The following is a 13,112-nucleotide window of genomic DNA, read 5'->3' as shown; positions in this document are numbered from 1 at the left end:
AGAAGATAAGCCATTTAACACATAAATAAGACTCTTTATTTTGGTTAAATTGTGGCGATTTGACTCAGAGTTCAAATGTAAAGAAATAAATAAGCATCTCATTATGACGCAGTGCAATGTTATGGTAAGGAATGGAAGAATTCGAGAGTGAAGGCCAGGCAGGGTAAAGAAAAATGCAGCAACCGATTGTTCTAGTTTTAAAAGAGGATGACATCATTTTACTTTCCTAATCAATTCAGTGACATTTCGGGCACACATCATCATCAGCGTGACAATCTGTTTCCCTTAGTTACTCATAGTTTACACTTGTAGCCAGAGAGCATGAACTCAGGCCCATATTGCGCCCCATAAATCTCATCAGCCAATGATAAATTCATATTTAATGACCATGGTCATTGTCTGGAAAGAAGGAGCATTCTTTCATTACTGCCTCGAACGCCTGCTGCTTGGTCGAGATAATTGATTTCTCTGTGGTAACAAGGTATCGACCACGCATGGTAGTCGGGTAAGATGGCAGTTTGATTCAAAGGCGTGGAGGAGGAGTGCATGCATGTGTGTGTGTGTGTGTGTGCTGTTGGGAGGGGATAAGAAGAGATAGCGCCTATGAAGAGAGCACGCTGAAAGCCAAACAAGCCACACTGTTATTTGCGGTTAGTGTCAAGTATAGTTTTTTTTTTTCGACGGAAAGCATATTGATCTCCCAATCTGTCACATAATTCACCGGAAAGCAGAAAAAAATCTGGAGCGTCACTTTTTTTCTGAGGTACAGTACATTCCTAGCCTGTACTGTACTTGATATGGCAGTAGTCTGTATCTTTGTACATGGAGCGTGTTGGCTTTAAAAAAGACAACGGTCCATTAGGTCCCTATAAAACATCAAATGCCAAATGAAGTAGCATTAACTATTTTCAGCAACAAATTCATAGCCACAAGGTAGTGTTTGTTTGGTGTTAACATGGTAGCAGATTAGATTGGTTGGCTTTGACTGGCAGTTATTGAGTCGACATATCACAGAGGCTGACATTATTGGCCCTAACCTGGAGCAGGCAGAGACAGCATTAACACTCTACAAAGCTGGAGGATGACGAACATAAACTCGATCTGCTCACAGTCAATAAGAGCAATAACTGAAGCTTAAGAATACAATATTGCATTGATTGCATCCAACTCACAGAAACTGTAATAATACCGTGTCCTCGTTGCAGTTCACTATATAGTGTAAATAGAGGACTATGATACGACCGTTGTTAGGGTTGTTGTGTTTACAAGCTTACACTGTAATTTATCTAAGAGCTCTTAATTGGACTAGTTACTCATTTGGCCCTGGTGGTCCCACAGCAGAGTGGAGCTCTAACAGTGCATTCTCAGGCTGGAATATGGCGGAAGCTACACACACAGACAGCTGTTTGACGCCTGCAGACACTGAGCGTATGCTGCACCGTACGCCATAAATAAACACAGCATCCCCACATGAGGGGACAGATCGGCACACGTGAGACATCGTTTCAGGCTAATGAACTATTAATGTTAATTTGAAATGCAAACATTTTTGGAGTCTCATCTACAGATTGGAAAAAAAAAAAAAAAAAGAGATCGACTGTCTCACACACACCATATTTTTATATCTCTTGCAAAGCTGTGCTCAGATGTCCGAAGGCCAGAAAGTCTTTATTGAATGAGGCTAGAATGAATGTACGTCAATGGCTCGGCTCAACAAGGTCCGTTAAAGGAATGATGATACTATGTGTAATTCCTCATAAATGTTGTTCATCACCTGCTCACGCAGCCCTATAGATTATGGATTAATAGCTAGATTTTGGAAGAAAGAGTTAAATTGCATTACCATGTCAGCCTGAGAATGGCTCAGTTTGGCTGGGAAATTGCAGAATATTTAAACATGACTGGAGTAACACGTTGAACACACACACACACACACACTAACATGCTTGGAGTTAATAATCACCGCCGAACCAAATGTCACCGATTCTGTTCATAATTTTCATTAACAGAATTTCTAGGCGCAGCCCAGGCGTCAAGGGAGTCCAGTTCGGGGGCCTTAGGATCTTGTCTCTGCTATTTGCAGATGATGTGGTCCTGATGGCCTCATCAGGCTCTGACCTGCAGTGTTTACTGGGGCGGTTTGCAGCTGAGTGTGAAGCTCCTGGGATGAGACTCGGCACCTCCAAATCCGAGGCCATGGTTCTCAGTCGGAAAAGGGTGGATTGCACCCTCCGGGTTGGGAATGAGGTCTTTCCCCACATGTAGGCGTTCACGTATCCACGTATCTCAGGGTCTTGTTCACGAGTGAGGGAAGGTAGGAGCGTGAGGTCGACAGGCGGATCGGCACAGCGTCTGCAGTAATGCGGTCGCTGTACCAGACTGTCGTGGTGAAGAGAGAGCGGAGCTGGAAGGCAAAGCTCTCAATTTACCGGTCGATCTATGTTCCCACCCTCACCTATGGTCATGAGCTCTGCCTGGACTCGCTCTAAGAGATAGGGTGAGGAGCTCAGTCATTTAGGAGGGGCTCAGAGTTGAGCCGCTGCTCCTTCACATGGAGAGGAGCCAGTTGAGGTGGCTCGGGCATCTAGTCGCCTACCTGGTGAGGTGTTCCGTGCATACTCAGCCAGGAGAAGGCCCGGGGCAGACCTAGGACACGCTGGAGGGATTATGTCTCACAACTGGCCTGGAAACACTTTGGTGTCCTCCTGGTTGAACTGGAAGAGGTGGCCAGGGACCGGGGAGTCTGGGCTTCCATACTGTGACTTCTGTCCCCACGACCCGGACCCGGATAAGCGCAAGAAAATGGATGGATGGAGTTAATAATTAAACACAAGTCCAAGATGGAAGACACATCTTGAGTGGTCAAAGTTGGCAAAACCCACACATGCATGTGTTTCACCTCAAATGACAAGAAAATTAATGACCACAAGAGACTAAGGAACCATTTGATGCTTTATTTTTAGCACAACTGTGGACTTGTTTTTTGGCGTTCCATTGGAGTCCAATTTAAATGAATAAGATATCTGGCAGAAGCAGCAACATCAGAAGACAGGTCCTAAGTCCTGGACGGCTGCCTCACACATCAAGTGTTTTGAAGCAGGAAGGAATTTAAGCAAAAACAAGTTGTACACCCAAAATCAGGACTCTGGAAAAATAACATTTCATTAGAAAAACCTAAGTAAAACATGAAAAAAAGGCACAGATTGGCATAAAACATATAAAGTTTAAAATACATTTAGAAATGCAGTAGTGTAAAAAGTAATATTGCTATTCCCATTGTCAGAAGAATCATAGAAGCCATTTGTACTGATTTGTTCAATACTGTAATGAAAGGACAGTCATTAATATGAACTGCCTGTGCGCTGAGAATCGCATATTAATAATACAACAGCGGCCTCTAGTGGCGGCCATTCACATACAGTAAAAGACCTAGTAGTCTGTGTGTTGCATACAGTAGATACAGTGCAAGTACTGCGTCATTCCCATTCAGTATTAGTGTTGAATGTTATAATCTTTGGTATGTATGCTAATACGTTACCACACAACATAAACACATAATATACTTTTAAATGAAACATCAGCAAACCATCCAAGCATCCAAAGCCAAAACCTTCATTTTTTTTTCCCTTCAGTCCAGTGCTGAATCCCATATTTGCCATCCCAGATGCTGTGGTAACAATCACAGACTCATCCGTGGATGATAAATGTTGAGCACAAAAGACAAGATGCTTAGAATGGGTTGACTGTGTGGTTGCTTGGTGATCAAAGCTTTGAATCGCTTAAGAGATATCACAGTTCAGAAAAAGTCATTAGTAATCACAGATACAAAAATTCTTCAACTCGTCACAGATTTCCTCTGTAAGTTGTGGTTAAAAACATTGTATAATGCAGTTATATGCTAAAATTGCACATTAGTTATGTGTATATGTGGAAATAGAACTTATTACTGCACATAATACATAGATACTACAATCACGAGCATTCGACTAAATTCCAATTGGCCGTTACTTCAGTTGTGGAGACTCGAAGAAGTTTCCACGGGCATTAGCAGATCCTTTGCTCTTGCTTGTAAATCTAAAAGATGGTGGATTGTTGAGAACAAAACAGGATTGTTAGTTATTTTAAAAAGTATATCAGATTTCCTCAAATATTGGCCTAACAGACCTCAATTAATGCCCCCAGGTAGCTTTAATTATTTTACTAAAACGATGATTCCACCAAGTAGTCCACAAATTACATATCTACACATTACATTCGTGCAAGTGCAATTAAGTTAAATAGACTTATGATGCTCAGGCTATCATATGATGACAGGTTGGGAAGTTTTAAGAACAAAGAATGACAGCATATACTTATGGAAACTTCCAATGGGAGACAGTCACATATTCCCCTAGCATTTTAACAAGGAAGTAAGAAGTTGCAAAGGAAAATTTGTCAACAAATCAACAAACATCATTGTGTCTAGCTCAGCCCCACACAACAGGGGTGTCCAAAGTGTGGCTCGGGGGCCGTTTATGGCTGATTTTTTTATTGGTCCACGGCATATTCTAAAAATAAAATTTAACAAAAAAACTCCCAATAATGAAAAAAATTGCAGTCATTTTACAAGAAAATATTAAGAGAAAATATTTTTACAGGAATAACTGTGTAAAAAAAAATCTTAGTGGCATAAGGGTGAAATATTAAAGAAAACATGTTTTATTTAAAAGATCGTAATGTTATGAGAAACAAAACAAATTAAAGTTGTCATTAGGTTGGGGGAAAAAGTGTTATATTATGGGAATAAAGTGAAACTTATCGAAATGAACTACTACGAGAAGTAAATATGCAAAGATTATTTGAAAAGAAAGTTGAAATATTTGGAAAATATAAAAAAAACAGCAGAAATTTAAAAAATGTATACTAATAATACGCTTTTTCACCTATAGCACAAAGCTGGGATGCGTTTTTTTTCTTGAAATATGTATAACTTCATAGCATATCTACATGTGTTTCTTTGCAAAATAGTTTATTGGTGGTTAGCAAGCAGCTCACATAGTTAAGCTAGTTTGCTAGCTTAACTGCACTTTAAAAATCTGCAAAACAGCGAATCCGTGAAAGGTGTACCGTGATGTAGCGAGGGAACACTGTACATGCAGAAAACAATTCGAAATCCATATAAAATAAATGGCGAATGAAAGGGACAAACATTTAAAGGCCTGTCACGATAAATCAATTAATCGCACGATAAATAAAAACGAACTCGATAATGCGCGAGCATCGCAGCCATCTTGTTTACGTACAGTATGTGTTCCACAGCAGATGAAGATGCGAGCGTTGCAGCCATCTTCATCACATACACAACAATGGACAGGTGAGAATGCGCAGTGATACGCCGAAAGAGAAAAGTAACGCTGATCGCTTTGTGAGGTCTGATTTTTTTTTCAAAAGCGGCATTTTTGTCATGCAAAAGTATTGCTCTTGAATGCATACTGTTTTGTGAAGCCAAACTCTTTACGTGAAATCCGACCAGACTGGGCTCACGGAACCAAGTGGGGGGGTAAGTCACTGCCGATGCACTACACTGCTGATGGGGATGTCATACAACTTCATGTCAGAAAATCCAAACTATCCCTTCGACGTGCCGTTCGTCCTACACACAGCTAGATAGCCTTCATATCTGTTGGAGAGCACGCTGTATAAAAGACAAGCGTCACACAGCTCCAGCTCACGTTGTTTTGCATAGGGCATTCTGCCAAAAATGAAGAATGGCAGGTACAGTTTCATGCCCAGTTAGATCCATTGACCCAGGCAGAGGAGTAGTCTACAGAAGAAATAGACCTCCTATTGTTACTAAAAACTTACCTACTGAGTTAATCAGAAAAAAGTTACATTTGTGTATTATGAATTGCACTTTTTGTTTTTTTGCCGTTGTCCGCGAGGGGTGACGGTGGGTCCCGCAGCCAAACCTGTTGAGAACCACTGCCTTACAGGATCCCGTAGTATTGTGTAAACTAAGTATCAAGAGATCGGGGTGTGATCCAAGAATGTTGGACATACAAGCAACGCTGGGACAAGTCCGTCCACCTCTTTGATACCAGAAGACTCAACATGCCGAAAGGGTAAGACACAAGTTTATGTGCAATACAAATAAACTGTATGATAAACGAGACAAAGTACTATAACTGATGCAAAATTTTGGCAAACATTTTCGCTGAAAACCAAGACATACGAAAACGAAGGCATTCAAAAACCACGGTTTCACTGTACTCTGCAGTGCAGCACACAAACAACCTATAAACACTCTATTTCAGGAAACACAAAATGTTTAAGAATATTGTGTAGCCTGGATGATGACAAATTGTGCACGTGGACATAATTCAGCCTTAGATGTGTGTGAGACAGTATGTAAACTTACAAGGTAGTGCTGGAGAGGGTCTGCATCATACGCTGTGACAGTGAGCCGGACGAAGGGGTCTTGGTCATCATTTGTTGCTCAGGAGTGGTCACTGGTCCGAGTATGCTTACTGAAAAAACACACCGAGATCAGCGGATTCTTAATTGCAGTTTTGTTAAATGGTACACAATCAATTCATCAGTTCAAAAGCAATCAAGAGCTTGAAACTGTTGTGCAGGCTTACACAGTACCTTTACGATTTGGAGTCTCAGTGAGGTGAGCATTGTCTGCGTCAAGATCATCTGGATAGGCATAGAGGCCCCAGTAGCTTGTCGGGATACTGAGCAAGCGCTCAACTACCTGGAAAGACAGAAAATTAAGTCAAAGCCAATCCTTACAAACAAAATTATGAATGCACTAAGAGAGCAAGTTATTTAATAATGCACTGCTAACGCTCTACCCGTGGTTGTCTGTGAGTGTCATTTAGGAGAGTCATGTGGTCCGGATTGGGAGTAGCATGGCCTACAAGAGTAGGTCCAAACACCCTGGCCAAGTTTATCACATCCATCTTTGTATCCACACTTTTAGACACCCTGCAAGGACAAAATAGAGAAGTAGCTAATGGCCAATGTCAACTTCAGATGCTGAAAGGGCAGGAATGAAAGTTACTTCTGGAGGTGAATCATCAGGCAGGCCAGAGTGTCTCGGTTGGGTTGAGGGAGCCCATTAATGGTCTGGTACAGCATGGCAAGACTGTTATCATCATCTTGGATTTCTATAACAACATTTGTTAAAACCTTTGAATCAGTTTCAATCTTCGTCGCTACAGAGTGGAGGTAATGACGTCAGACTCAGAAACTGACCAGCTGCCTCCATGAATGCTTTGTTCAGGCGGAAGGTGAGCAGCGGCTCTGGAAGGTTCCTGAGGAAGTCTTTGAGGACACCTGTGATGACGTTGATGTCTTCTACCTTGTTAAGTTGTGGCAGAGTCTTTCCTCTCATCAGCTTCTCTTTCAGATCTTTCACCTGACGCTCCTGGCCAGAGATTCTGTACAGGCCAACCTAGATAGAGAGGAGATTAATTAATTAATTAGTTAATTAATTAATGACGATTAAATACTATTCATAAAACAGGCTGTCTTACTTCATGAAGCCCCCTGTGTTCTATCTCTTTGATGCAGTAGATGACCAAAGCTGGAATCCTTGGAGAAGTGACGGGAGCAAAGTCAGCCAGGGTGCTCTGCAAACATGTTACGTTAATTTATACAACATGACATTGAAAAAGTGATGAGTGGAAATATGCCTGGAAACACTGAGGAAAAGCATGCTGCACCTCTGCAGTCCTGATGGGAGTGCTGACGGCTGCAGGATTACAAGGAAGGGGGCAACCATCCCGACACTCAGGATGTGTCAGAATCCTGCAGTCCTGACAGCGAAGGTATATCTTGCCAAATTTTGTCCTCTTTCCACATGGTGCACAGAACTCTGATTTGATCACCTTTGCGAGGAGAAGAAAATGCACAACATTTACACAAAACCACAAAGTACACGTGAAACTGTAAGTGAGTGATGACACTTAACTAAGCGCTACAACTCACTTTGGTTGGCCACAATATAGTTTGGAATTAAAGGGCGGTTATGGTTTGTGTTCCCAACATTGGGCTGTGTAGACTGACAAGTGCTCTAGGTAATAGTGCAAGCTCATAGCAATGTCTCACAGTTTTGCTGACAAACTGATGCTGCTTCCCTCCTCCATTGGCTTTGGGGTTTTGTAGGCGATTGGGGGGATCTGAGACTGGTGTGCTGGGTGCTTCACTGTTGGCTTCAGATAGATCAGTCGAGGTTGTTTCAGGCCAGGATTGAGGAACTGTCAACGCAGTCACATCACACTACATTTAACAATCTTAATCTTTTATTACAACAAACTGTACCAGTGCAGAATTACAAATGGTGATCAAAAATTGCTCACCACTCTTTTTTCTACTGCGTGTGAAGTAGGGGACTCTTTCAATGGTGGAGACAGCCTCCACAGCACCACCATTCACAGGCAAAGCAATGGTGGTTGTGGCAATTATGGACTCATTCATCTATAAAAGACATCCGTTTTTTTTAATAAATAAAAAATAAAAAATAAATAATAGAGACAGACAACCGACAAAACTGAATAATAGTGAGACAGACTTACTCTGTCTGACGGGTGTCCAGTGGAGCGAGGTTTCTTCAGCATCTGTGAAGGAACCTCAAGTTTTCGGGAGGATCGCTGCGGATAAAAGGTTTTAAACTAGTTGATTTAAAAGTGCTAAACAAAAAAAAAATGGTGAGGTGAAACATTACATTCAACTACAAATAAAACTTTATGTAAAACTGGGTTTACTCAACAGACCTGTTCAGTTGTGTTTCAGGTATTGTTACTCAAATTAATCATTCCCCTACTCTGAAAGACTGAAGTAATAAAAACCAAAACAAGGTATTAGATTCAGGGTATTTACACACATGCAGGCACAGTATTTTATCTTATTCTTTGCCCCATACTCTGGGTATCCAAACTTTTTCCACAGAGGTCCACATAGTGAAAAATGAAAGGATGCAAGGGCCACTTTGTTATTTTGAAACCAAAAATGTATGCTAAGAAATTGTATATATTTCAAAGAAAAAATGATCTCTGCTTTGCGATATACAATAGGTGAAAAAGCGCACTGTTAGTATGGACTTCAGTTTTTGCCCTTTTTTGAGGGTTTTTACCCCCACAAATACTTCATCTTTACTCTTAAATAATCTTAAATATATTTTAAGTACATTAACTTCTCGTAATATTATGACTTTACTCCCATAATATAACTTTTTTCCCCAACTTAATTTTCCAAAAATTACAACTTTATTTTGTTTAGTCTGTTTCTCATATAATGCTTTTTAAAAAAAACATTAAACTCTATGCTACAAAAATGACATTTTTTCCTCATATTACAAATTTATTTTTGTAAAATTTAAACTTTTTTCCTTGTTAGAATATGAACTTTATTCTCTAACAACTTTTTCTGTAACCTTATTTTCTAAAAAAATTACAAATTCTTTTGTTTTGTTTGTTTCTCATATAACAACTTAAAAAAAAAACTGCCTTTCTTTAACATTTCAAGTTTATGCTACCAAAATTACGTTTTTTTCACAATATTACATTATTCTCATATAATTAAAAAAATTTTCTTGTTGGATTACAATTTTTTTTCTCTTAATATTTTGTTTTTATTCTTGTAAAATTACCGCAGATTTTTTTCAATTTTTCTATTTTCTAGTTCAAATTATATTTTTAGACTGTGCCACGATCTAATAAAAAAAACAGCCCCAGGCCACAAATGGCCCTTGAGTTGCACTTTGGACACCCCTGCCCTGTAGGATAGAAACTGTTCGACTGAATGTTACAGGTACTTTTTCACATTGATGTGTTGTCATTGTGATCCATCATTAAAAAAAAAAAGTGTTTTCAACAAGGACATCAAAGAACAAAAAATATCAAAATTAACGCTCACTCGTTTCTGACGTTTCTGCAATCTTGCGGTCTTCATCACGGAAGAATCCCATTCCTACAAGAAAAGGACACATTTACCTAGGGTTTATTGAATACAATGTGTAGAAGCTAAAAAAAATAAAAAATTATTTATATATATATATATATATATATATATATATATATATATATATATATATATATATATATATATATATATATATATATATATATATATATATTTTTTTTTTTTTTTTTTTTTTTTTAAGAAATAGAAAAAGAAATTCACCAGAGAGTCATCTGTTTGATCAAAACTGATGCCTGATAATATGGAGGCTGATTCATCAATTGTTGTTAGCCTGGAAGACAACCAACGTCAGTCTGAAATGCTGGCATTCTGATCATTTGGGTAAAAAAAAAAAAAAAACACTTTATGGAAAAGCCCTGTCTTGAAAAGCTGACCTTCTGCTGGAGTTAGGGTTGGATTTAGCGGCCTGCGCAGCCTGGGAGTGCGCGCTGAGGAAGGCCAAGGCCGAGCGTTGCTCCTCACTCAGGTGGACACTGTTCCCGTTGTTCTCTGATATCAGAACGTCCCGGATCAACTGTAGCTGACGCTCCTTTAGGCACGGTGAGAGGTAAAAAAAAAAAATCATAATAAAAAGTGTGTGGGGTGACATCAGCATCTAAAGTGTGTTTGTGGTTTTTTTTATGACTTCCTGTTACCTCTCCATTATGTCTGTCATCTGCTATCAAAGAGCACTGTGTCTGTTAGCTGTCTTCAAAGTTTGTAAACTGTCTTCAAAAGACAGTTTTGCTCAACAGCAGCTAATTCATCTGTACACTTGAATGATAGGAGTTCAAAGAGCAAAGCTTTTGTTGTGGTGGTAGTCTAAAGCCTACGTCACAACTGCACATACGATTTTTTGCATTCGCCAAATGGCTGGAGTAAGATCCCCGCGTACCCATCATACAACCTGTAAGTAGAACGTGCAGACCACGCACAAAGTCTGAGGCTGCTCGGACGTACGGCTGTTGCTTCATTTGCACAGAAGTTGTAAGACCAACGTCCGTCAAACTTGTAATAAACGTCCGTGCAACAATTTGAAAATTGCCCAGGGTCAAGTTCCGCTGTACATAGTAAGAGTTGTAAACAGTAGGTCACCAACCAGCTTCTCGTAGACAGCTTCAGCCTTCTGCCGCCGACGGATCTCCACATCTACTTGGTTGCGTGCATGTTTCAGTCTGACCTCCAGAGCACCCTTCTCAGTCTCTGCTTTAGCCAGCGTCTCTTTGCAGGAAAGCAGCTCCTCACCAGCCCGCAGCCACTTCTTACGGCACTCCTCAAAGCTCACAGCCATCTGAAGAAACTCTAGATGATAGAAGGAAAAAAAAAAAGACAAAAGATTTAGATTTTTGTTATGAGCATCAGCCTATGTTTGTCCTGTGGTGATTATGTTGTGACATAAAAGGCCCCAGTGGGGCACACGATCTTTGTTGTGATTAATTTAGTAAAACAGTTTTTATTTTCATGGTCCATGCTTTTTAGTTAGTTTGTTTTTTCAACCGTTCCACCCTTGTTGTTTTTCTATAATTTGTACTTTTGCTGTAATAAAAATGTTCCCCATGTTGAGATTATATTATTACATCTGAAGATCACTAATAGTCATGCAAAAAAATATTTAATAGTGAATTATTAATGCATAAGTGATGCATTCAAAAAAAAATCAACAAATCATCAGAGTAGCCTACAAACTGCACCATCAAATGTGTGACTCGATTAAGATTCAAGATGCTTATTTGTTATGTGCACAGTAAACTGGGCAATTAATTTCTTACTTAGCTAGTTTCTCCCCACTAAATAAAGAAGATAAAAGAAAAAAGGAGGGCTATGTAGATAAGAACCATCCCACTTTACTATAAGGTAGGCAAATATTAGAGATGAGTGGAAATAACTTACGTGGTTCAACGCTCTCATTCAGACAGTCCACCTGGGAACGTAAAGTCTGAAACTGGTTGTACAAGTTCACCACAGTCGACTCCATTGTGTCTTGCCTGCGGCTAGTCACGTTAGCCTTGATGGAAACCAACGTTAGATACAGAGGCTAAATAAAATGCCGTAAGCTACTAAAAAATAGTACACTGCTGCAAATTAATAAGGACACATAACACGTTAATTATGTTAAGTACAAGTCTTACAAACAAATCCACATTCCCTGTATTTAGACAATGTTGTGCCCACGTTACTATAAAACAGATCATGTTTATGCTAGGTCTAGTAAGCAGGCGAATATGTCTACCTCCCATGTAAGGTTAGCACTGGTGCACTAGCTACATGTCACGTTTTTGCTTAAAAAGCGAAAAGTTACCTAGGCAATATATTCGCTGTAAAAGTGTGCCTGGCATGGAATGACCCAGTCGACGTCCGATGTCAAGAGACGAAACGCAGAGATCCCCACGGCAGTACTGCAGCAGAGAAAGCCACACCTACTGTTTGCTCCCTTCTTCAAAGTTCAAAATCAGCGCCGTTTTGTCTTCTTCGTTCGTTGTATTGGAGTTTGTGCTATACTGCCCCCTCATGTTCAACAGTGTAACTGAAGAGGGAAAGGTTCTCAACTGGTCTCAACCGGAGACCCACATTCACGCATTTATTATATCATATTGAATTTAAGCTTAGCGTGTATTTTTAAATACAACATAAATACCCATAATTAGATGTGAAAAGTGCATTTCAGAGCACATCATTGAGGAAATGTGGAGGAACATGATAACCGCACGAGTACAAATAATGAATGCATTCAAAGCAAATGTCGAAAGTGCACAAAATGTATATCAATAAATATTGACATTGTATTAGTTGTGCTGAGCTAATTAAATTTTGTTCTGTTGATTTATTGCTATTATTAACGACGACTAGTTTATAAACTTTGCAAATGATCATTTACAATGGGAGTTGAAAAATGTCGAGTACAACCACAGTCTATGTGTACACTCCTATTATTATGAATGATTATGATTATGCACGCGCCTTGCCCAGTGAATACATGCATGTGCAGCATTTTAAAAAATCAGTATTTTTTTATTTCAAAATGGAATATTCATGTATATTTGTGGAACTAATAAAGATAACATGAATACACCGCATTTGATCAGTATCTTTTTCGACTTCCTGTATGTTTTTAACGTGTTTGATCATTCATCAGATCAGTCAATCTCCTGCAAAGGTGAGTTTTATTC

The 13,112-nt window shown here is 39.5% G+C and overlaps 1 protein-coding gene across 1 annotated transcript; it reads right to left on the bottom strand.

The window, feature by feature from the left end:
* Positions 1-2,970: 2,970 nt before the first annotated feature.
* On the bottom strand, positions 2,971-12,607 carry LOC129186358 (rac GTPase-activating protein 1-like). Its single transcript, XM_054784557.1, has 17 exons — positions 12,245-12,607; positions 11,836-11,950; positions 11,045-11,247; positions 10,341-10,495; positions 10,168-10,237; positions 9,901-9,954; positions 8,562-8,636; positions 8,346-8,463; positions 8,095-8,243; positions 7,710-7,874; positions 7,521-7,616; positions 7,240-7,438; positions 7,046-7,151; positions 6,837-6,969; positions 6,628-6,736; positions 6,398-6,506; positions 2,971-4,074 (listed from the first exon to the last, which is right to left on the bottom strand). Exons 2-17 carry the CDS (start codon positions 11,918-11,920, stop codon positions 4,005-4,007), a joined length of 1,896 nt encoding a protein of 631 aa, XP_054640532.1. The 5' UTR covers positions 11,921-11,950; positions 12,245-12,607; the 3' UTR covers positions 2,971-4,004.
* Between the last annotated feature and the right edge of the window lie 505 nt (positions 12,608-13,112).

This window comes from Dunckerocampus dactyliophorus, chromosome 8, assembly GCF_027744805.1.
Source record: "Dunckerocampus dactyliophorus isolate RoL2022-P2 chromosome 8, RoL_Ddac_1.1, whole genome shotgun sequence".
NCBI lineage: Eukaryota > Metazoa > Chordata > Actinopteri > Syngnathiformes > Syngnathidae > Dunckerocampus > Dunckerocampus dactyliophorus.
Note: the sequence above shows the minus strand (reverse complement) of the source record. Positions and strands in the feature narration are given on the sequence as shown.